Source organism: Epinephelus moara, chromosome 23, assembly GCF_006386435.1.
Source record: "Epinephelus moara isolate mb chromosome 23, YSFRI_EMoa_1.0, whole genome shotgun sequence".
In the NCBI taxonomy this organism is placed as follows: domain Eukaryota; kingdom Metazoa; phylum Chordata; class Actinopteri; order Perciformes; family Serranidae; genus Epinephelus; species Epinephelus moara.
In genome coordinates this window covers 28,094,574-28,120,012 of record NC_065528.1, presented here as the reverse complement: position 1 = coordinate 28,120,012, position 25,439 = coordinate 28,094,574, and the positions used below count along the sequence as shown (strand labels likewise).

General features: G+C 43.1%; 1 protein-coding gene across 1 annotated transcript in view; it reads right to left on the bottom strand.

The window, feature by feature from the left end:
* The window catches only part of LOC126385221 (uncharacterized), an 82,399-nt gene that overhangs the window by 11,101 nt on the left and 45,859 nt on the right, over positions 1–25,439 (bottom strand). Inside the window, exon 10 of the mRNA XM_050036824.1 lies at positions 17,795–18,025. Coding sequence (XP_049892781.1) covers positions 17,795–18,025 — 231 coding nt within the window. The remainder of the gene's footprint in view (positions 1–17,794; positions 18,026–25,439) is intronic.

Here is a 25,439-nt window from a genome sequence, read left to right as displayed (position 1 = left end):
CTTCCTTCCTTCCTTCCTTCCTTCCTTCCTTCCTTCCTTCCTTCCGTTCTTTCTTTCTTCCTCCATTTATTCCTTCCTTTCTTCCATACTTTCTTTCTTCTTCTATTAATTCCTTCCTTTCTTTCTTACATTCATTCTTTCTTCCATCTGTTCTTTCTTTCTTTTTCCCTTCTTCCTTCTGTTCCTTTATTCTTTCTTTCTTCCTTCCTTCCTTTCCTCCTTTCTTCCATTCTTTCTTTCTTCCTTCCTTCCTTTGCTTCCTTCCTTCCTTTGCTTCCTTCCTTCCTTTCTTGGATCCCCATTAGCCAGTTCCAAGGTACCAACTACTCTTCCTGCAGTCCACACAAGTAAACATTTAATCCTACCGTAAAACAAATACACAATAAAAAAAAATCAAAGGCAAAAAGGAAAATAAAACAAAATGAAAACAGACTAAAACAAATGAATTAATCAGAAGAAAACTACAAATGATAATAACAACAATGACAACATGTACCCACACTATATTTAAACAGTAACACTTAAAGCAGAGTATACAGTGACTGAGAAACTAAAATGACAGAGAACGTCCCTCATTAATGATCATGGTTACATACTATGTTGCAAAACATGTCCCACTGGGAGAGGGACTGGTGTTCTGTGTCATCAGGTATTTTTTTTCAACCTCGTTTACAGAAGTTTTACTTATTAAAGGTACAACATCTGATGGCAAACCATAACTGAACATAACTACTTTTTGAAACAGGAAGTGAAAAATAAACCTCTTCATGCCTGCCTGGTATTATCGTTATGGCCATTACATGACATGACAACTGATGGTACAGGACATACCGTCTTTTAGATAATGAAATATTTCTGAACTGAATGTCTTTGTGTTTTGTTCTGTTAGTCGGAAAATAACAAAAAAAATGTATGGCGTCACCTTCGGCTCTGAGAAACTTGGATGGACGTCTTTCAGTGTTTTCTAATATCTCATAGACCAAACAATTAATCAAGATAATAATGGATTCTGAAAATAATTGTTGCAGTGCTACATATATGTCTCATGACACCTTTGCTCAAGTTTGTGCCTTTTTAATTTTGAGACTTTAAAGAGATTACGTACAAGACACAGAGAAACAGGTATCAGACACTTGAATTTGATGCTTTTTAAGACCTTTTCAAAAATAATTTTAAACCAAATTCAGTCAACTTAGGTTAGGTTAATCCACATTTTGCCAACAAGTACATGCAGGTATAAAGTAAAAAGACAGTATTATGTTCAGTGAAAGGTTTAAGGATTTGTAACATCGGAAATCTGGACTTTCACGCAGAAGAGCTCAACTCATTTAAGACCTCATAAATTCAGATTTAAGACTGTTTAATGACTTTAAAGGCCTGATATTTAGAGAACTGAATTTAAGACATTTTAGGACTATTTAAGGACCTGCAGAAACTTTTATAAAAGGATCATAAAACTCACTAAGGCTTCTTTCTTAAGATAGATAAAAACAGAACCTAATTTCTGTCACTTAAAAGTACTGATGAATGCTAAAGACTCCAATATAAGAACGATGATTACACGACAGGGGACAAACTGAGGCTGACCACACCCATGAATATTTCAGTAGGCAAATTAGGAGGGAGAAGGACTTGGAAAAAAAGGGGGGTAGAAAATGGGGGCTTTTAAGCTGCTGCCACTTCAATTTAGGAGATGAGAATGAGTCTACTGAATAATGGATCTATTCATTGGTTTGGAGAAGAAAGAGGAGCAACAGAGTTGATATCAGTCTGGACTTAAACCCCTGGACCTCTGGGGTTTCTCCGCAGTAGCAGGGGGGCTGTTTGAATCTGCCATTTATCAGCTTAGGCCTAATCGAAACCAGGCCTTACCCGGCCTCGTCCTTTCACATGCAAAATGTTACATTCGCATCTAGTCAACTTGACTTGTTAAAGCTTGATTGATCAAAAAACCTGCGGGCCGGCTTCGTGCATCTGTTTGCAAATATCTGAGATGAGAAGGGGCTGCAGGAGCAGGAGGATCTGGAGTCACACATGCAGACGCTGCTCAGCCTGGCATGGGACCAGATTTAAAGTCCGCTCTCTTCAAAAGGTTCACACAGTGGCTGGATCAGTGCACTGGTCAATTTGCTAAAGTGAAATGGCAGCTTATGTGACGCAGTGAATGGATCCACCTTCTCTCTTTTACAGCGAGGCGGGCTGAGGTTCACTGACCATCTGGAGGAGAGTGAGCCGTTGACCTGTGGTGACTTCAGTGAGTCCAGAAACACAGATATGTTTCTTTCTTTTTAAAGGATCCCTTATCATTTATTACTCACAAACTATATCTAAATTCACTTTTAAGCCACTTTACTTGTTTCCATTTTGTACATCTACTCCCCCATATTTCATAAATTCATATACTCAAATTGTACTTTTTTAACTGCTCTGCTTACTAGTTACTTTGGAGATTGACATTTTACTTACTCAATATAGACTCGCTGCTAGTAAATTCACGAAGAATGGACCGCTGCCATTGATAGCACCATGAAAAGCACATCACTTGCAACCACTATCTGTCCCGTCTCGACGTCTGATTCACAAAAGAAACTGCACTAATGATATTAAAGCTCAGACATGCCCCCAGAGTTTTATTTATCCATGTGGCAATCATGAATGTTGCCTTTGCGCCACAGTAGGCAGAGCAATGGCAGAAACAGAGAAACAGAGTTGTAGTAGTGGTTAGAACTAAGCGCTATAGGGCCAACCGATAAATTGGTAACGCAGATGTATCAGTGTATAATTCAGATGATATATGATGAAGAACACTGAAGTAAAGAAATGCACAAAGATGTTTTCAAACAGTGTCACTGTTCTGTAGCTGTTGAAAAGTAGAGACAAGTTTATGTTAAAGCTGTAAAATGTTCTGCCCAGTAAATCTTGTTTAACTCCCCCTATAGATGCATTTTACACACTGTAAAAAACACTGCTATGATTATTATCTTAATGTTGATTTCCCACACAAAAAATAAAAAAGAAACAACAACAACAAAACCCTCTAAAAAGGGTCTGACGGATCTACTCTTCTTTGTGTGTGTACAGGAATGTTAAAGATATCACTGAGGAAAATGAGGTTGACGTGACGTGATTGAATCAGGGAATCCGTGTGTCCACCACGGGAGAGGATCCTAATTGACTTTACATTGGCATTGTTTTCGTGGTGGCAGCACGTAATTTCAACCCATTACGTGCTGCCACCACGGAATGCGGTGTTAAGAGGTCGTGGTCATTTCACGTATTTCTGTGAGATCAGGTTGTGGGAGCAGCTAGTGCAGCATGACAGAGGGAAGCACAGCCAGTTAGCCAGGGCTAGCTGGGAGCAGCTAGCGCAGCATGACGGAGGGAAGCACAGCCAGTTAGCCAGAGCTAGCTGGGAGCAGCTAGCGCAGCATGACAGAGGGAAGCACAGCCAGTTAGCCTCCGCTAGCTTCCCAGCTAACCCCGGCTCTCCGTTTGGACCCAACTGGAGAACCAAGCCCTGGTTTGTTATTCAGGTTGAAGTCGGGAAGAAGCAGCGGGTTAATCTGAATGTAAATGTAATGTAATAGCCAGTGGAGGTGCTGCGGTGCTCAGCTACACAGATAGGTAACACCTCGGCTGTCAGGATGTACCACTCTGTCAGTCCGCTCTCTCTCACGCAGGCGCAGAACGTACGTGCCACTTGGCCGTCGGATGTAGTTCGAGTAGTGTGTTCAAATGCAACTGACACAGGGCGACGTGAGGCGACGCAGACGATGCAGCAGTTGGCTTTCGTCGCCGCTAGTTCTTTGATGTCAGTTTGGTGTGTCCGCACCTTTAGTTTCCAGTTTCAGCCAGACATGTTTGAGCCTCAGTCAGACCCAGACTCAGATGACGAGTCCGTTCTGTACGTAGACTGTAAAAATAATGGACATATGTAGCTCTCATGACGTCACCCATTGCTTTGTGAACTCCCATTTTGAAGCCTTGAGTTAAGCATTTTGGTCGTTGCTATCTTGGTTTTTTGGAGCCAAAAGTGACCATATTTGGGCGAGAAGCTGGAGACTGTGAGCCTGAGGACAATATCAGTAGACAGACTGTCACTCAGTACGGCCCAACCTTAATTATGCATAACTTTGAACCTTAATAAAATGTAAATGGATGAGTTATTAAAAAAAAGAGACCAAAGGCATTTTTTGTACCAGGCTGTAAACATGTTTATTTCTGCTGTAAAGTTGGGCATTTTAACATGGGAGTCTATGGGGATTCACTGGCTTCTGGAGCCAGCCACAAGTGGCCATTAGAGGAACTGCAGTACTTGGCACTTCAGTGTCAGCTATATTTTTCAGTCCTGGAGGTTGCCGCTTAGTTGTGCCCCAAAACTGGCAATTGTAGACATACCTGAATGATACGTATAGTTAGCATCATTTATTTGTTTATGTTGTTTGTTAGCTTTTTCAGTTTTTTTCAGTTTTATATACTTTATTAATCCCTGACGGGAAATTCAATTTTCAAGCTTGGAGGCTAACCGGCAGTGGCTGACACATTGTTAGTGTTTATGAAACATACAACAATATTTTCTTTGATGTCACAGTGTTCACATTGGTCCGGTTTACAAAACTACACACTCTACGATGTTTGCTCTGCTCTCTGCACTGACAGTCCGCTCTGCCCTGGAGCTTTCAGGTTAATTTGCTGGTGTTGTGTCGAAATCTACGGCCCCGTCGGTATGTATTTCACATATTAGAGAGAATTTGGCTTTTGTATTAGTATCTAATATGGCTGCCCGGCGTACGTTGAAAATCAGATTTTAGGGAAGCGTACAGACACCGCCCCCTTTAGTAGAGGAATGTGAAAACACCTCTCTAGTGACAGATTTAGCACAGATACAAGACAATATAGTCAAGGTCGGACATTTTAGGGGACATTAAAAGAAAATAAATAAATAAATAAATGTGTAAATAAAATTCATTTTGGCCACGTAGGCCTATTATCAGATTTCTTTAAACTCAAAAATGCAGTATTAGAGTTATTCTCAATTTATTTTTTTGTTTTTATTAGTAAAGGATTATTGTAAGTGTGGTTGTACTGGAAAACAATCAACAAAAATGGGTGAAATAATTGCTTTAAGGGGAAAAAAATCTAAATATCTAGTGTATGATATCACCAAATGTACATTTACATATCATGTGATGATAATGTTGTTTAAGGTCTCGAGTATATTCTGAATAAGGCAGAGTTTAAGAAAGTTCAACCTCAACATCAGCCGTGACCACAACCTTGCCTGTTCTTGTCTGCACACACACACACACACACACACACTGTGGGCCTGCAGTGCAGTGGTGCTGGAGGTCGGGGGGTCCCTGGCTGAGGGGAGCACTCCGTCAGGGAATCAACCGGACAAAAGGTGCAGTGGAGTGAGAGATTGAGGGAGGAAGCGAGGGTGGGTGGAGGAGCGGGACAAAGCCGAGGCAGTAAAGCCTCCTGCCTGATAGCCTTATCTGATTCCACTCCAGCGCTTGATGGCTTTTTTTTCACCCTGCCTTTAAAGCGCACAGGTTGTGCCTTTGGTGTGAAGCCTAGCAGAAAATGTTAATCAAGAGAGGGACTGTGTGGAGAAAGGCGAGAGAAAGGGGAGAGTCACTCTGCTGAGGCCATAATCTGTAATGAGACCGAGGCGATTCAGTTGCAATTGAGAGAGGAAGAATGGGGCCATGATGATGATGAGCAGGGAGGTTCACTCTTTCACTGGCGTTTGTTTTTCCTGTTTTGTTCCTTTTCTCTTGCAGAGTCACTGCTTGCGCACCGGTCCGCAGGCTGCAAACAGCCGCGGGTCACAACTCATTTAACACACACTTGGACGTCATTTTCAATGTCTGCAGCTGACAGATGAAAAACACTGCTGACTGCTCTTCTGACAACTATTGGTACTCATCTGTGTATGATTTATATTTTCCATTGTGACCTCTGTGCTTTTTTGGTGCTGCCTGAATTATGTCTGTAGCACAGAGTAACAAAAACTGTCTGACACTGAATCCTGGCATCAAAGGTCCTGTTAGATTTGCAGTCTTGTTACAAAAAAAAAAATCTGCTGTGACATTAGTGTTCTCCAGGGCGCAGGCAACATCTACTGTTAGTCAGTACTAGTGTTAGCAAGCTAGGCCTGTTAGCCTCGTCTTTTTCAGTGGAAGCTAGCTAGCATAGCTCACTAGCTGAATGTTGTAAAGGGATCAGGCCCTTCACCTCAGCCTTGCAGCCAATTTTCTCCTGCGGCCGTGTGCCTTACTGCAGCCAAACAAATCCCCTGTGGCCCCGTAAGCCCTGAGCAGCAGAGGTGGAAAGAGCCTGAAAATTTGTACTCAAGTACAAGTAAAAGTACTGGTGTTTAAAAAATACTTAAGTAAAAGTACAAAGTACTCTTCTCAAAAACTACTCAGAGTATTAATTACTTTTAACCGATGGATGTTTTATTGTGTCGTCAATAGCAGGCATTCGATTCGAATCACCTGTATAAAATATCAAAAACAGCTCATGATGAGGCAAGAGTGTAAACACATGGCACACACATGAATACATGGGGCTCACTGACTCCACAAGAGTCACAGTTTTCCAGTCAGCCCCAATTTATCCAACTGTAATACTGTTTAAGGACCCCAATATGCAGGAATAATAAAATAGAATAGGCGAAATTACATAAATAGCGCACGCAAAATAACCGCGTGGGTTCTGCACAAAACTGCAAGGGATTAGAGTGAAGTGGATGTGTTTGTAAAGGGGTAACGCTTATCATACGAAAACATCTTCATTCAGGTATCTTGAAGTAAGAGAACAAGGGACCCCTTGCTTGTGCCCTGTTTTCCATGCTAAACGTTAGCCTGAATTTGGAGCACTATTTACCCCCCTTACTGACAAGCTAACATGACGTGGTTAATTTTCATGGTTAATGTTTCATATAACATAACGTCCCTCTAGCACAAAATATAGGCCTGCTGAATGTAGGCCTGTGAGTATTAAATGACTACAGATTTAATTTATTGTAATGACAGTGGTTGTCCAAATATTAAGCTAAAACATTTCTAAGAATTGTAGCTTAATTATGCATGCAGGCACGCGCACACGTTAGCTAGCTCTGTCTTATTTTAATATCAGGCAAACCAGTGGCAGTGACAATATCTTTGCAGACTTAGCCAAACTAATAACCAGTGCTTCATTTGTAAAATTAGAAGTAGGGGAACACTTTGGGCCTCTGAGAGAGCAGTGTTCCCCTACTCCCAAAAGTGGGGGAACACTTTTTTAAGCGGCACCCGAGCCGCCTCACTGCACGACTCCCAATGGAATGGTTGTGACATCTAGTGTTGTCACGGTACCAAAATTGGGACCCACGGTATGATACCAGTGAAAGTATCACGGTTCTGAGTAGTATCAGGATACCACAGCGAAAATGAGGCAGATGTGCCTTTTGTCATTTATAAAAAGATAAATCACTTTTCTATAATACATCAATGATATTTCAGTGGAATAAATTACTTATTGACTTATTCATACTTCAAAAACAGCATCAATAAGTGATTAACATAGGGGGGATCAAAATAAAATAAATAAATAAAATAAAAATCAACCAGCCACCCTCCTCCCCTGACAAGTAAAGAACAGTCCCTAAAGTGCGGTGAGGTTTGTGGGCCGTTACCTGCCACAGAGAATAAAACACAGTTTTAGTATGAACTTCCATAACTGACTTGTCATACAGTGTCAGAGCTAGGAAGCAACTGATAACACACACACACACACACACACACACACACACACACACAGGGGTCTATTGTGTTTTTTAACGAGTTCACTTTGTTTGTTGCTCTGTTTCCCGCTTAATCCCAGACTTTTGTTTCTGCTCATCATCATCACACTGTATAAAGTGTCCCATAATTCCTTTAACAAAGGTCACATTCAGTCGCGGAGAGGAGGTGACCCCCTTTTTTAATAGCAGGAGAATGTCAGAGTGCAACATGCCCCACATATACAGCCTGAAAATATGTGATTAAGAGCGCGAATTTAGAGCAAATAGCATTCACACACACAGATAAACAGAGTCTAAACCGATCTTCAACTGCAGAAAGTCTATGAGAAATGGGTTTATGGGATGTTTTGGGTTTAAGTGCTTAAACATGTGATAATGCTGTAAATCTACTGCCTCAGTGCGATGAGACAAAGGCGTAAAATATGAAGTAAGATAAGGAGGTGAGAGGTCTTGAGCGCCAACGCAGACCTGTAAACCAGGCCAAGCGTATCGTTTCACAATAGTATAGAATGAGGTATTGTTGGCTGTTTTGAACACGCTCCACATCAAAGGTAAGGATCGAAACCTTATCTGATAAAAATGTTACAGGGAGAGCGGTGCAGACCAGCAGGAGGTGCAGGAGAAGTGACGGAGCAGGTTTTCAGACTGATGAAGCCGCCAGGCGACAAACGTGCACACAGAGAGGAGATGGTTTGTAGCTTTTACACTTATGTTTTAAAACGAACAGGCAGTGATGTTGTGGTGATGATCTCTACTTATCAAATTATCAAGTTTATTTTCTGTCTATTCACACGCAAGTTTGATGCTATGATACAGTAGAAATGTATGTCATGCAGATTTAACTGAGCCTATGAAGATTAAAGGATTAAGATTAAAGGATAAGAGTCCCTGTCACCAACAGTAAAACTACATATTTAAAGTGCAACTTGCAGGTTAAATTTTTTTAAAAATATATACATAACTTTGTCTGAAAATTACCATATGAGAAGTTAATTCAGAATTTATTATGGTTTACACGACATAAGAGCACAAATTCAGAGGAAAAAGTGGATCTTTTTAGCTCCTCTTCTAAAAACGCTTTTTTTTTTCAACATCGCCTGATACTACGTCACGAGAGGTCCTTGACCCTGCCTCTGTCCAATGCGCAGTAGTAGGTGGTAGTGAGTCTGAGCGGTAGTAAACTTGTGAGTTAGTATTTTTTCGGTTGTTAACAGTACATTTCACCATTTGTGATTATGCCGAATTATTGTGTTTGTGCAGGTTGCACAAACTGGAGTCTGTCAGGACATCGAGTCCACCGTTTTCCGGACAGAAAAAGGAGTGGAGTTAGTTTTCGTGCCTGGGTGTGTTTTGTGCAGGTGAAGAGGCGCGATTCACGACTTCATCTGTGACCAAAAACACAGTCGTGTGCAGCGCTCATTTTGGACAGGAGGATTATGTTCCTGGCGGAGAGGGAGACCCGAGCCTCGGGGGTATGTGTGAGGCTGGGCGGGCTCCGCAGAGAGGGAGATCTCCGTGTTTGAGATGGGAGCGGGCGGCGTGAAGGTTGATGGGCAGTGTGAGGCATGTTATGTCTGGTCTGGGGGTCAGATTCTCCACCAGAGCCCAGAAGGCATCCACCTCCCTGCAGCACATACTCTCCACAGCTGAGGACACGGGCTGGCAGTTCCCACACAAGCACCTATCATACAAAAAATTATCAGGAAATCTTCGTATCTCTCTCTCCCTCTCTCTCTCTCTCCCTCTCCCCTGCGGACGTCAATACATCGTAATGTGGAGTTATAACACGCATAGCAAGATACGTCTGATGCAAGCTGATAATTTGCGCATTAGTTGCTGTTATGGGTAAGTAGCATTAGTTATCTAACACTGGCAGAGCTATTGGTAGCTTTGTTATAACCTAATACGTGATGGCAAACTTAATGTTGTGTTGTGAACACAGCGTTAAACATCGTTAGCTGTCGTTAGCTAACGCTGGTCGCTCACCAAGACACCTGCCCAGTTCTCCACTGGTTCTCCTCACACCACAGCTCTATTTCTCTCCTGTGGCCGTTATTTCTCCTAACCCTGATCTGTTCCTGGTCTCTTGGACGCCTAGCAGGCTCATAATTATAAGCCTGTGGGCCATCATATGCATATGAATGTACATTTTCAGCCTCGTCAGTCTCAAAACTAGTACTGGGATCCATGTTTATTAATGTTACACTCAATCGAACTTGGCTGGACTCCCTTACGCTACGTCACTTCCGGTTATTGGGTTTTTAGACGCGGAAGCAACATTCTCTCAAAAAAACGACCCCAAAAGTCACTGTAGTGTGTATATGTTTTTGTTTTTTGTTTTAATCGAGTTTCTACATTATTTTCCTACACATTTATTCACCATGGTCTCCAACCTGCAAGTTGGGCTTTAACTTCACATTCCCGGGAATGATGCTCACAAGTAGTCTGGGGCCGTTAGTGGCCGTTTTGGTAAGGAACTGGAACCAGGGCGAGTGAGACAGGATCCAGAATTCGATGGATGCGCCTTTCCGCCAAAATAAAAGCACCAAGCTAATAAAAATGCGGTGAAACTTTAATTTAAAGAATATAATTTACAAGAAAAGCCCCAAGCCAAGTTAATCAATTTTCTTACACCCCTCATCACCCCAAATCGATGGTGCGCCAGAATTTAAAGTTTTAATTAGGTGAACACTTTTACTTTGGTGAATTTGGTGAATTTGGTGAATTCGGCATCCGCTCTCTAGACCGGAACCAGAATCCAGACAAAATTCGGAGTGAATAGAAACCAGGCTCTTCACTTTATGTGAAACATTAACGTTATCATCCTTGTGCGTTTCCACTTACTAGTAATGTTAACGCAACTATCTATCAGTCATCACTGACTTCGGTTGAGTTTTAAAACTCCGGGATGCATTTGTAACGTTACACTCGCCCTCCTCTTCCGTGTATCTAACGTTACCATACCAACGCCTACGTCTATCATAGACGTAATAAGGACGAGGATGGGACTTTGGAGGGAGGCGGGAGTTGTGGATGTTCAAATTTTTTCTAAGTGTTGTGTGAAATGCAAGAAAGGTAAGAGTTGCTTTAACACAAACATATTTAATAGAAAAAGTTTGTTTTGACCTCACGCCCTCTTGACTTTAGTGGTTTGTTTGCTTTCTTCATGTCCGTTCCTCTTCTCGTGCACTGCCAATCAGAGTGAAGGTTATTCCAGTTCACAACAACTCGTTACGTTACATGCAATAAATTAAGTTCCCAAAAAACCACACAGGGACAGATGTGGACGACCCCAAACATCTGAAAATCAAGGTCACATGTCAACTTGTTTGAAGAAAACAACTTGTTCTTGAAGAAGGCCCAAAGGCCAAAACGCTATCAAAATAAAATAGATCTATATGCCAGTGATCAGCACTTCAGTATAATTCTTAGTGTGCATTATTTTTATTTTTAACATAACACCCAACCTGAGTCTGGCGACAGTGGTGGGGATGCTAGCAGCTCTTGAGAAATGGGTTTTTAATTTCTGATTATTGACTTTCGTGCATTGAGACATCATGTTTCAAGAGAGAATCATAATGCATCTTAGAATGGATTTCCCCCCACCGTTTTTCAGAGGGCAATAAAAAACCAACTTATTTTGTCAATGACTATAGAAAGCCCACAATTTTACAAATGAAGACGAGTGCATCAACATTCAGAGCGCCTCACTAGTGTTGTATAAAACAGTCTTTTCAGAGCAGAATTTGGCAACATGTGCTGGTGTCTCTTGAGTGGGCACTACAATGTAAAAGAGGGTGACAGTATTTGGCAGCATTCTCCTGCAGACGCTGTTGTTGCTCCATGAACGCACGACTCCTCCCCCTTGCTTTCTCCAAAAAGACTGAGGAGTGTGTGTGTGTGTGTGTGTTTGTGTGTATGTGTCGAAGGGGGGGTTAGAGCTCTGCTAGGAAAACAAACAAAGACACACGTAGCGGCCACACTCCTGTCCCTGGCTGCACGCCATCGGCCTCACCACAAACCACAAACTTACTGCACACACACTCGCAGCGTGTCACAAACACACACACACACGCCTACGCCCAATCAGCTCCTGCCGCAGATCCGCACCGATATGCCCCCAGAGTCCAAATCATCTGCTGTATTGCAATAGCAGATCTCTAGAGATAACCTCACAAAGCAAAATCATCTGCTATTATTGCCCCGCCGCTCCTTGACATTGTGCCATTAATAAGGCCATTGTGGAGGGCGCTCTCTGTTTGGACACCATATAATAGACTCTTTGACAGATTTACTTTGCTCTCTCTCCCTCTACCCCATCCTTTTTTCTCTCTCGTGAATACAGCGGGCATATTCCACGCTGCCGCTCATCAATAGGCGAGCTGTTTGTTTGCCCAGTCATTCTGGACTGATGGTAAATACATAGAGGTATTCCAGACCAAAGGCTGAGCAAACAGGGGTTACATAAAGGCACTGTACCCAAACATTCACTATGAGACTTCCCCCCCGCACACACACACACACACACACACACACACACACACACACACATTCACAAACACCTCGCACTAATGCCCGTAACCTCCCTTCATGTCTTTTAAGCGACTGGTCTTTCTTGTTCATTCGGTCGGCCGTATTTTTCTTTTTGGCTCACTCACTGTTTGAACACAACAATTAGGTCTGATCTCCGCCCACTGGTAGGAGACAGTAATATGGGCGAGTGGTGGTGGGTGGGGTCACGGCGAGGCTGGCTTCAAGGCCGCCAGGTGTTCCATATCAACACTGACATTCATCAGAGACCTCGGCCCACAGAGTCCCTCACACCGCACTCAGTCGCTGCTCTGTGGCGACACAAAGGAGACCACAGCTACTTGACATCAGTGTCACCCTGCTCTCCACGCACGTACAATCTGCTCAGCCTGGGCTGTTCACCACAGTCACAGATTAGGAGGCCATGAGGCAAAACTGGACTTTGAAGTACTTTTTATAATCAACAATATCTAGATATGAGAATTAGGTAATGTAGACAGTGTGGTGCATGTTCACACTTCACAAGAGCTGGCTCCAAGTTAAGTTCACACTGATTAAAATGAACAAGTTCAAGTTAATAGTTCACAATTTGAATTTCTAAACTGAGGTCACAGTCTCAAATAGTCATCAGTCACTTGCAAATATTCCACAAGACTGGTCAAAGCTTCAATTCAGTGTGTTGTTTTAAATTAGCTGTCGATGTGGCTGACTTTGTGACTTGTTTTTTTAGACCTGGCGGGCACAATCTGAATAAAAATGTGAGGTTTTTTTTTCAATTGGAATCTATAACTTATCACAAAAAATATGCTCAAATATTCATATGCTTCTCACCTTTAAGGCCCTTCATAACCAAGCCCCTTCCTACCTGTCTGAACCCCTTCATATCTAAACACCCTCCCTTCTTAAGCCGCTTTTACACTGCCAGATTTTCCGCGAATGTTGGGCCGTTTTGCCGGCAAGCTGCGAGCGTTTAGACACACAGAGCTGGATTGGCAAGTTGATCCGAGGTGCCCAAATTTCCACCGCGTAGGGTAGACATATTGGTGGAACCTTTTTGGTTTAAAAAGAACGAGGTGGCCTTTCGCCACAGGAGGGGCTGTTGATGACTTGTGGGAAGAGCTGTTGATGACGCTGCACGTGCGACCCACTGGTGGTGGATAAACAGGAAACAGCTGATAGCAGGAATGAGCAGCTAGTAGCAAGAGGGAAACTCAAACCTGACAGACACTGTAAAGATGAGCAAGATAAGATAAGATAAGATACACCTTTATTGATCCCACAATTGAGAAATTCCAGTAAGTGGGGAGACAAGGAATTGCGCGCCCTCCTTGCCCTCGCAAACAAAGAGGCCATTAACCGTCAGATGGCGGGGACGGTGAAGGACGGGCCGACTTATGAGAGAATCACAGAAGGACTGACCAGCCACAGCTTCCCTTCCACGTCACTGTTTACGTCACACGCTGAGCTACACATTTTGTTACTTGCTCACGCCCCCCATTGCCCCAAAAAAGGCGCATTCTGTATAAACAAAAGTAGGTAGGCAGCATTTTGCTGCACTCCCCGATTTTGTTTTTATACTGCCAATGCTGAAAAAAGACTGATTGGGCTTTCCTGCAAATTTGCACAACTCCTCTTTAAAAAGGGCTTTAGATCCTCTTCTGCAATCCTACTCATATCACCATCTGCCTGCTGCCTACTATGGGTTCTAGAGCCTTCAGCCGAGTCAAAGCCTGTTCCCTGTCCAATAGAGTTTACCTCCTGTTAAGATTCACAGCATCCTTTGTGGTCAGGTAGAGGAAAAGGTTTGGTTCACATTTAAGTAAAGGGAAACCCATATTGACGAGTTGCAGTCTTCACTGTTCAACAGCAGCATTCTGGGTGCTGTAAATCCTCAGATGTAGTAAAATACAGTGTGTGAGCTTTGTAAACTGTTTTGAGAGTTAACAAAGTTCATGTCCCACTGGTAGGAGGCCCCGGCGCAGACCCAGAAAACGCCGGAGGGATTACATATCTCATCTGGCCTGGGAACACCTTGGGGTCCCCCAGGAGGAGCTGGAAATTGTTGCTGGGGAGAGGGACGTGTGGAGTACTTTGCTCAGCCTGCAGCCTCCGTGACTTAGCCCCGGACAGGCAGATAAAAATGGATAGATGGATGAATGCGTTCAGTTCATTGTGAACGCGCTCTCTTAGTGTGTACAGATATAGCCAAGAGCTGAGAGCCAAAAAGTTAAAATACTGAATCATCACCACCCAGTTGTTTGGCTGTCTTACTTAATTTGTGAGAGCCGTTTTAACCGTCCAATCTGGGAATGACAGAGTGAGTCTGACAGGACATATGACGTCGCAGTTTTGTCACCCAGCACACAAATATGAAACACTGACCTAGATGAGCTGGTCAAGAACAGAGTGGCAAAACAGCATCAGCCTCTTCTGAGTCAACTAGTTTTGAATTTCCAACACTGTACAAGGTATGGACCATGTGGTGTACTGTATAAGGAAATTAAAGGAATCTTACAGATACAACTTCAGACTGAGTGCTTATCTCCAGTATGCAACATAATCACCAAAAATGTACGGATATGCGACTAAAAGTTCTATGTATGAACTCACTGATGAAGTCAATATATAAATTTACACTGCAAGCCTGGCTGACAGACTCATCTCGTTCTGAAAACATAATTACATCTGCTCTTTGTGCTTGAGTACATATTCTCTGTTAACTCCAAACACGAGCCTCATGGCAGCGACCGCTGACTGATGATGACAACCAGGAGGGTCACAGAGTTGAATGGATGGACGCTGGCAGAGTACAGGAAGTTACAGGCGTTTGTGTGTGTCTGTGTGAGTGTGTGTGTGTGTGTGTGTGTGTGTGTGGGCTCTATTTTGGGAATCCTTTGGCAAGTGGTCAACGTTGGACCGAAAAGAGACAATTATGACCAGTTAGGCCTTTTCAGAGCCTAATGAGGGGCCACAGTTACAAGTGTCTGGACAAGAGGTACACACACACACACACACACACACACACACACACACTTCTGTGAGCACAGAAACCGCAGTTGTGTGTGTGCAAGGACACACACACGACAAAACAAAAGGACCCTGGTGAGCATTTAGGAGTGGAAAATGATGGACTGTATCAGGACACACTTTGTAAACACACCACACCCGAAAACAAAACACACACTGACACATCATTGTACTTCTAGTATTATGAGGAATTGTGTTGCACGTCTTTTAAACCCAACCTGAACTTAATCCATTATAAACCTTTATAGCAAATGTTATTCACTGATAAACATAAGCAGCGCTGATCAAATATGAACCAAGATTCTGTCACTGGCTTGCCTCAAATGTTTTCAGAAACATGTTTTCGCTTACTGTTGCACTGTAATACGAGATCGTTTCTTGCCAACCAGCCGCCATTGTTTCAAACAGATATGTTCCCATTACATCACCTACCAGTGGGAGTGTTTATTGGTCTAGTGTGGCGCAGTGCATTCTGGTAGTTGTAGGTTTTCTCCTTTTTGAGCAAAAGTGTCCATTTTCTCTAGTTCTGTAGCACCAATTCCAAAAGTATTTGCGTCTTTTTACTGTACAGATGTCCTAGTTTCATTAAAAGGCCATCTTTCTAGCAGTGAAATACTTCTTTCAATCATAAGGATTCATCCTCTGGGGATCATGAACGTCTGTACAAAATATCACACCAATCCATGCGACAGTTGTTGAGATATTCAGTCTGAACTGAGGAGATGGATCCTCCAACAGACCGTCATCACCAGGAGCAGGGCTGCTATCGTTATCACAAACCCATGGCCAAAGACATAGCATGATAAACACCTCTTAAAGATGCAAAGACAACCCAAATACTGACATCATTGCAAAGCTGTCACATGTGACTTTCAACCTAGTTTTTACATGAACACAAGGACACGCACACACAAACCAAAATCCATACTCCTGTAACACAACAAAAGCTTTCCATTAGTAATAACCTTGCTGCAGAATAGTGAGGCCAGCTGCAGGGTTCTTCAGCCTGCTTGATTACCGTCTGAACAAACCTGTCCAATCAGTCCCATTCACTGGGTGCCAGCACTCACGGGAGAACTCTGACCCCACTGACCTCTGCAGAGGGCCGGCCTCTCAGCCTTGACCTTAGGTGTGGATGCTTATTGTCGCACCCGCCGGCCCCAGCGCTCTCACAAAGGCTTGGATGCCAGAAATTAGGCACTTGAGAGAAACTGGAGAACTCCTGGCTAAACTCCTGTTTGCAAAAAAAAATAAAAAATCAAGTGCTGTAATTTAGGGAAATTTTTAGAGTCGAGAGGAGTGTTGGTAAATGCATCGCGTGTTTGTGTTTTTCCATGGATGGCCTATTGTGTGAGCAGGAAGCAAATAAGAGTGTTGGCAGGCAGAGACAGATTCAGCCTTCAAACATTGCTGAGGTGATTTTTAACAGTCAAGTAACACTTAGCATTTTCAACCAGGACATTGTCTCATATCTGTTTATTATGATGATTAATTCTGACCAAAATCTCCTCAGCTGCTTCACTACAGAGCCGCTTGTTTGACTTGGGCACAGCCTCCAGTTGAGTCTTAAAGAGTAACTTCAGTATTTTTCAATCTGGACCCTTTTTTCCACATGTTTTTGTGTCTAAGTGTCTAATGGGAACAACAAAGATTTTAAATCGGTCCGGTACTGACCAAGAGGGCTGCTACACAACAGGATGCAAGGTAACCATTCGGGTCAATTTTGCACCGTCAATGTACGTCCAATGAAAGTGACAGGCTCAGATTATTACAAGTGTCTGACAACATTATGGAAAGAAACCTTACAGAGATAGACCTTTTTATTAAAGAGAGTCCTTTTAGTTATCAAAAATAACCCTGAAAATCAAAACCGAAGTTGCATAGAGATGATACACCATCTCATCTAGTTGCATTGGTGTGAACTGGCAGGTTTTTAGAACATTACAGAACGGCACATTGCAAGTAGTTGCCTGTTTCTAAACTCGTCTCGTTGCGAATCTTTGGTCTGAACTGGGCTTCAGACTCCCTCCGAACCAAAATTAGGACAGTCACAAACTACAGTGGACTTATTTGATACTTCTACACATGTGCTACAGTTTTGTGGCATGTACTACAAAAGTTTCAACTTCTGTAGCACCAGTGCCGTGTGGAAAAAAGTTGACGTACAACCCAAGATCAACAGCTGGCTCTAGTCGACTCTGATGTGTGCTGGTGTGAGCACTACATGAATGGATGACGTGCAATACTGCTTCATTTCTTCTGGGCTATTATTGTAAGGCAGCAATACTTGTGCAGCTCCTGAGTCCAAGACAAATTTCCCTACAGGGACAATAAAGTGTATCGCATCGTATCGTATCATATTGTATCGTAACGTAACGTAACGTAACGTAACGTAACGTAACGTAACGTAACGTAACGTATCGTATCGTAAATAATCTCACTCACAGTCTTCGAAGTTGGAGCGACCTTTGCTGCCTTTTGGCTGACGAGGCGTGTTGTCCTGCAGTTTGGAGAGCATGTTCAGCACCTTCGTTTTCCTCTCCTCCATCCTTCTGTCCTTCTCTTCAGCTTTGTGGTCAAAACTCTCGGGCCCTGTGCCTCCAGCTGAGGACTCCTCTCGGTCCCTCCATCCTGGATAACCATCTTCAGTTGGGCTCCCTTCATCTGTGCTGGAACCTGGAGCAGAGAGATACACCACAAAAAATCAAATTAAGTCTTTCATCTTGCAGTCTTTTGCTTAGTACAGGGTTATGTTTTTGAAATTAAACACTTTAATCACCACAGTCCTGAACATGAAAAGCCTCATTTGTATTCATGGTCGTCTACGTGGAAGTTGCCACTTGGTAAAAAGTACTAAAACCCATTTCAGCTCCTTTAATAAACACTAATTCTCATCACATTGTTGTCCTAAATGCCACAGTCACATCTCCCTTCAGTCCTTTCAGAGGCTCTCTGAGGGGCGGACGCTCTCCCTGAAACCTAAACAGCCATTCATTTTGTCACTGACCAGCCAATTAAGAGTCCCATTATCTCTGAATATAGAGTCCACAGAATACACGTCTTGGTGTAGCAGAGCAGAGACAAAGAGCTCCATCAGTGCAGACTTGAGCTTAAAGAGGGCTCTGATTATCTTTCGCAACAGTCTCCATTAGAGTTTTGGACTCTTTTCTTCTTCTACTTTTGCAAACGGGAGTGTTACTTGTGTTAGCGCATGAGCGATAATTCAAATGTGATCCATTTGGAGATGGTTCCATTCATTAGGAGGAGAAAGCTTGACCAGTCGAGTAGCTGACAGGCAGCGAGATTCAGCAAGCCTTTCAAACATGGTGGATTCATTTATCCCGTCAGTGAGCGCACAGAGGTCAGCAGCCCAGATTGATGGAGTCATGTCTCATTTGACAGGCCGTCTTCCGCCACACTGCACACAATCACACGCTTCCATCAGCCTCCACGTCCCGCTGAAGTCTCAATGTCACCAAAACAGATGACGGGACGAGAAATGTATTCGTCTTTAGAGTGTAGAATTCATCATTTCTGGTGATTTTTTATATGCAACACAAAGCAAATATCTGATGAATGTGATGTGAAGATAATAGTTTTCAAAAATCAAAACTTTTCTTAAACGCATCATAAATAGCATTTAAATGAAACCTACATTTTGTCTTTCATTTTAAATCTGTTTCATTTTACAACTTATCGAGGAATTGTGCTTTATAAAACCATCACAGACTGCGTTGTTTTCTTAAGCTGCACTGCATTAAGCCTCCGCAACTTAAGAAAACACGGCAGAGGTAAATCATGATGAAGGTCAAACAGACTGACATTAATCCATCAGTAAGTGTTTTTTTAAAATTGTTTTTCAAGATATACACTGTGTACAGCAAGTGTAGATATTAGTGTTGTCACGGTACCAAAATTGGGACCCACAGTACGATACCAGTGAAAATATCATGGTTCTGAGTAGCATCACGATACCACAGCAAAAATGAGGCAGATGTGCCTTTTGTCATTTATAAAAAGATAAATCACTTTTCTATAATACATCAATGATATTTCAATGGAATAAATTACTTATTGACTTATTCATACAAAAGAAAATAAATAAATAAAATAAAAATCAACCAGCCACCCTTCTGCCCTGACAAGTTAAGGACAGTCCCTTCAGCACGGTGAGGTTTGTGGACCGTTACCTGCCACAAAGAGAGAAATGTGAATGGCTCGTTTCTCCTCTGACACTCCACATACCTGTGTACCGCCACGGCTCGGCTGTTCAGGTAGCCTACTTTTGGAAGAGGAAATTATTGGGCCTGGAGCTGGGCTTCTCGGTCGACGGTAAACCGCGTTATCTTGCGGTGGCCATAGCGCTCCGCCGTATTCCTGTCTGTGACCCCCGTTCAACCCACAACCAGCAGGATTCGCCTTTGGTTTCTGCTGCTGGTTGAAATCTGTACTCACACAGCGTGCTTATGAATGATTTCTTTTGCTCGCACAAAACTATTTTTAGTCGCAAATGCGAGTAAAATGCTCGCACCGTAGAGCTCTGTAGTGGAAAACAAATCACTGTAGCATATATAAACAAATCTAGCCTACAATTAAAAAGAAATAAATAATAACTTTCACTACTCAAAGATACTCAATCGCTCAGCTAATATCTGAAATGTCACTGGAAAACAAACCACTGCAGCAGCATCTTGAGTGCCAGGTGGCCAGCACGCACCGTTATTGGACCGCGCACGGACACTCACCCTCTTGTCATTGGACTTTGAACTTATCCCACAGTAGTGGTACTGTGTGTACTGTGTACTCCAACATTATGGTATCATATGTACCGTGGTGTTTAAGTACCGCGGTCTACCGTTGGTACCAGTATACTGTGCAACACTAGTAGATATATATTGGAGTCATGCAGTTATTAGTGTCAGTTTTTGGTGTTCCCTGAAAACATTTTGTAACCTTTATTTTTTACCATTTTTCTGCGCAACTTGCAGCATTTTTGTATTTGGTTGTTTTCTATATTTGCAGCACATTTTTGACGCTGCGCATGTGTCAATACTTGTGAAGATGTTTTCTCCATTTGCTTGAGTTTTGTCTATTTGCATGTGTTTTCTTTGGAGTACACTGCACAGCTTTCAGAGTCATCAAATCCCTTTACTGTTCATACTTCACAACTTGCTGACTTATAATCAGGAGTCTTGAAGTCTTGTAGTTTTCACTAGAAATGACCGTAAGGGTCACACACTACAAGATCTTTCACCAGGAGAAATTCATGTGATGCACGGGTTGATCTTCAACGTGAGAGGTCGGGGAGGTGCTTACTAGAAAACATCAAAGTCAAAAAGTGACAAAGCAGCGTTTCAAGTAAGTTATTAGGCTAATAAAGTACAGAGACATTGCATACGATAGTCCACCTTCCACAATCTCTTCCCCTCTCTCTGTCACTTTCTCTTTCTCCCTCTCAAACACACACACACACACACACACACACACACACCTTTAACCCCGTTTCCATCAAGCAGTACGGTTCAGTTCAGTTTGGAACGTTTTTTTTCCCGTTTCCACTGTGAAAAGTTGTGGATGGTACCAATGGAACCGTTCCGTACCGTCCCCATGTTTGGTCCCCCCTCTGTTGGGGTACCTAGCACACAGATCTGGTACTAAAAGGTGGAGCTGTGAACACTGCAGTCTGATTGGTCAGTAGAGGACGGTCACTCTGCTCAGGGCTGAGTTGTGGCTGGTTTTGAGGCTCATGTGACCACTGTTGATACTGTGGAGAGTTTTATTAGTAAACTGTAATTATAAAATGAAAGGATGTTTTGCTGCCTCTCACAGCAGCTGGAGTCTGAGAAAAAATAACTTCATTCACTGGGCCGACTGCTGGTGACTTTTAAGGTGGAACGTGTACTTGTAATGTTACTCAATGCCATGTAGAGAGACTCTCACTGCAGCCTCGTTCTGTGGACGATAAACGAGGTGCAGACTGATAAAGGAGGAAATACAGTGAGGGCTGGACGGAGCAGTGAGTGACAACAACCCCGCCCACATTTAAGAGCACTGTTTGTGGTGGAAACACTAGGGTCTACGTACCATGTCTGAGGGGTTACTGTTGGTTCCAAAGGTACCATACTGAAAGAGTTTGGTGGAAACGGGGCTTAAGGGCCACCGTACCAAGGTTACATCTTCAAATTGCTTGGTTTGTCTGATCAAAGAATCGAAATTTAATTTTGCAGAGATACTAAACAGAAAAGCAATGAAATCCTTACACTTTAGAAGCTTGTTACATCAAATGTTTAGCACATTTAATCAAGTAGAAAATTAGCTGATAACCATTTTTCTGCAACTAATCAGTAAGCTGACCAATAATTTAGGTGCTGGTTAAAATCTTTATGTTCAGTCAGTTTCTATAATGTACAATCTTTAAAGCAGGGTGAAACCACAACTAAAATTATTCAGGATTTGGTTTCCTCCTTTTGAAATGCTCCTATCCTAACCTCCAACATGGCCTAATCCATGAATGCACAGCAGTGATTACTGGTCAGTTCAAGCTGGAAACAAGAGCCCATCTAAAACACACAGAGCAGGTTACCATACCAACCACAGCATCTGAACACAGCAGATAGCTGGATTTGGCTGCGAGCGGCCGAGTCAAATCCCCTAGCTGATCTCGAAAAGGCCGCCGAAGACAATAAACACACACACATTTGCCGCCCACCCTTCGTCCGACTCTCTCCAACACACACACTGCCTGCCCTTTACCATCCAGCGCAGCAGGCAGAGGCAAGAAGGTTGGACTTGTATCTCTTTCTTTGCATGTTTGAGAAAGGGATGAGCATCAGGGAGACAATCAGCGTGCCGAGGCTATTCACTGATGCCACCCAAAGCCTTCACTCCTCTATCTGCTGAAAGAATGGCAGAATAGGAGCGGGGCGGAGTAAAAAGGAAAATCCTCGCCAATTTATTATTCATGGGGAGGGGATTTTCCTTTCAGGGCTCCTTTATCGAAGCCTTTCCCAACACGTCACCCTCTCTATCAGCTCTGACAAGTGCCAATCAAAGGGCTTGAGTCCAGGTTTTTGGGGAAACGCTGGAGGATTTCGGAGACAATAGCCAAGGAGTCCACAGTGGCGGTGGCTTAGAGACAATGGTGACATGGCTACACTGTCAGTGTGTGGTCCTCTGGGGGGGAAACGATCCTTGCTTAGTACATGACTAATCTCTGCTTGCACCATCTCTGTCTTTCTGGAGGCTAATCTGTCCCGTAGCTTCCTCAGCTTTCCGGAACAATCCACCAGGGTCAGTTCAGATTAGTGCTCTTTGTGGCCCTGTGCATCGCTACATTCATTTGGACGCTCACATCTTTAGTAGCAGCTGAATGCTAAACACTGGAGTGAGCGCAGAGTGACCGGGGCAGCGGGGAGACAGTCATGAAACAATTATGAGGGGAGGGATTATTCTACCTATGAATTCCTGATGAGCAGAGATGGACAAAGGTCTTAACATGAGCCTCACTGGGGAGCAGGAGCATCTTATCACAGCTCATTTCTGGCTTCATTTTACTCTCTGAATTGCTCAACCATTGTCGATTGATCCAGACACAGGTGGAAAATTCAGGCATCAGAAAAATTGCTTATCGTTAAATAAATTTAAAGAAAACAATAATTAAAGGGCCATTTTAAGCGTCAGTTTGCTCATCATGAGGTACACTGTTCACACTGTGAAACCACTGCATAATGTTATCTGTGGCTCCAGACAAGCTTTACAAAGTTTGAAAGTACAAAAGAAAAGTTATTTTATAACGCCAGTCCTCAGTTGCATTATGGGAAATGTAGGATGTAGTGGAGTAGGGCTGCCCCTTGAAAGTCGGAGATTCGAATCATCAGTCGGAGACCCCTCAGTTGACTAAGATTTTGTTTTTGGGTTGTGAGCGCTTTTGACTTTCAGGCTACTCTTTGATATAGACACTTGGGGATGTGATGCAGCGGCACAGAGGAGGAGGAGAAACTTTGCACCGTAGGGCTCTGAAATAACGTGATCTTCTCTCTTCTGCTTGGAAGTGGTGCATTTACAGACAAAAACCAGCTGCTGGCGACTTGACAACCTGAGTCGCAGGTGACACCATCAGCCGGCTTGAGTTGAGCTGAAACCATCCAGTTCACAACCCTGCAACAGTTTCTGTCTCATCGCGAATCTTTGGTCTGAACTGGGCGTTAGAGATAGGCTGACGAGCTCAGACATTGGGAGGGAGCTCAGAGTAGAGCCGCTGCTCCTTTGTGTCAAAAGGGGCCAGTTAGGATGGTTTGGGCATCCAGGATCCTCCTGTTAGAGGTTTTCCGGGCACGTCCAACGGGTAGGAGACCAGGGGTAGACCCAGAACATGCTGGGGAGATTATATGTCTCATGTAGCCTGGGAATGTCTCGGGATCCCTGAGGAGGAGCTGGACGATTGTCTGGAGTACCTTGCTTAGCGTGCTGCTCGTTAAGACCTTGGATAAGCGGATGAAAACGGATAGATTGTATAGATACTTCCTTTTAATTTTGTCTCTTTTTGTGCTCCCTGTCCGTAACTACATGTTTGTGTAAGCCCACAATATCAAAGCAACAATCATTTGGTTTGACAAAATTGTTTGACAAAAGCTGTAAACACAACACTGACAAGTTGTTTTGGTGACCTTTGCCTTTTACACATACAGCACTCACTAGGACTCACTAGGACTCATGTTTCTGTCCACCATTACTCTTCACTGACTCCTGAGATAAATATATCTGGCTTTGTAGCAGCTAGTTTCACCTGCTAGTTGCTAACTTTGTCTGCCATTTGGTGTTGAGCACGTAGAGTTTCTTTTCCCACCCAAACTAAGCTGAGGTTCAGAGATTTTCAACTCAAAACGCTTGGAGCGGACACACAAAAAAGGGTTAGCATGCGGCTGCAGACGCTCTCTCCTCATTGGGAACAATTGAAAAAAGATGCTGGCCTTCTTCTGGCGCTCAGAAAAAGGCGCTATGTGGACACAGGGCCTAAGAGTGCTGAGGCTGAACCAAAACAGTAAAGCTGCAAGTAAGGACACCAAAACAATGAGCTGAAAGACACTAAAAAAAGCTCTATGGCGCTGCGGGGAACTGCAAAGTTGGGTGATAATCCTCTGTGGGATGTTACTAAGAGCGCACCTTCATATTTGATTTAAAAAAAAAAGTTTAGAGCAGTTTAGAAGTTAAAAATAAACAGAAAAGCAAATGCATTCTGCTTGATAAATACCTTAAATGATTGTTATATTTCGGAGCTGCTTCAGATTATTTTTCTTACTCTACACACTATATTTTCAACCTATATTCCCTAAATCTAAATCAGCAGTTGGTCGTGTGAAGTGATCATCTATTCCAGATGCAAATGGTGTCTCAGGCCCATTTTCTCAACTGTCTCATAGACACTGAGTCATAATGGGGTCATTTCGTCCATTACTGCGGAGCCCCATTCAAAGAGTTGAACTGCTCACACCTCCAGGGTAACCAAATCTCACCTATCCACACAAAGACATGCCACACACTGGGCATCTTTTACAGACTGTGTGACCCCAGGCGTGACCCCTCCACGCCCTGCTGATGACCCCCCCTCCCCTTCGTCCTCCCCCTGAGTGTGACCATGCCTTTGGCCTCCAAAAGGTCAGAGCACACAAGCCATCACTGAGGATCCTCTGGGTGACATCTTCTTTCATTAGTTGAGTTTGCCTTATTCTTATGGGGCAGTTAAACAAAGAAAACCTTGTCGTAAAATGTGTAAGGAGCTAAAAATTTTAAAGCTGGAGGGAATTTCAGACATTGTGTGCTGTGACAATGGATGCACACTGTGTACATTTAACAAGCTGATAAATCAATCTTTCTTTGTAATGAAAAAGCTCCTAAATCATAAAAAAACTCAGTCCTTGTTGCAGAGACGGGTCACACAAGACATCGTGTAACATACAGCACATTAGGATCAATATAAATGTATATATAAATGTCAATATGTTCCAGGGACCTAGCCCATCCCATTATGAGAGCACTTCTGGACATTAATTTTGGGTTAAAAAATTGGAACTTCAGCGACCATTAAGATCCT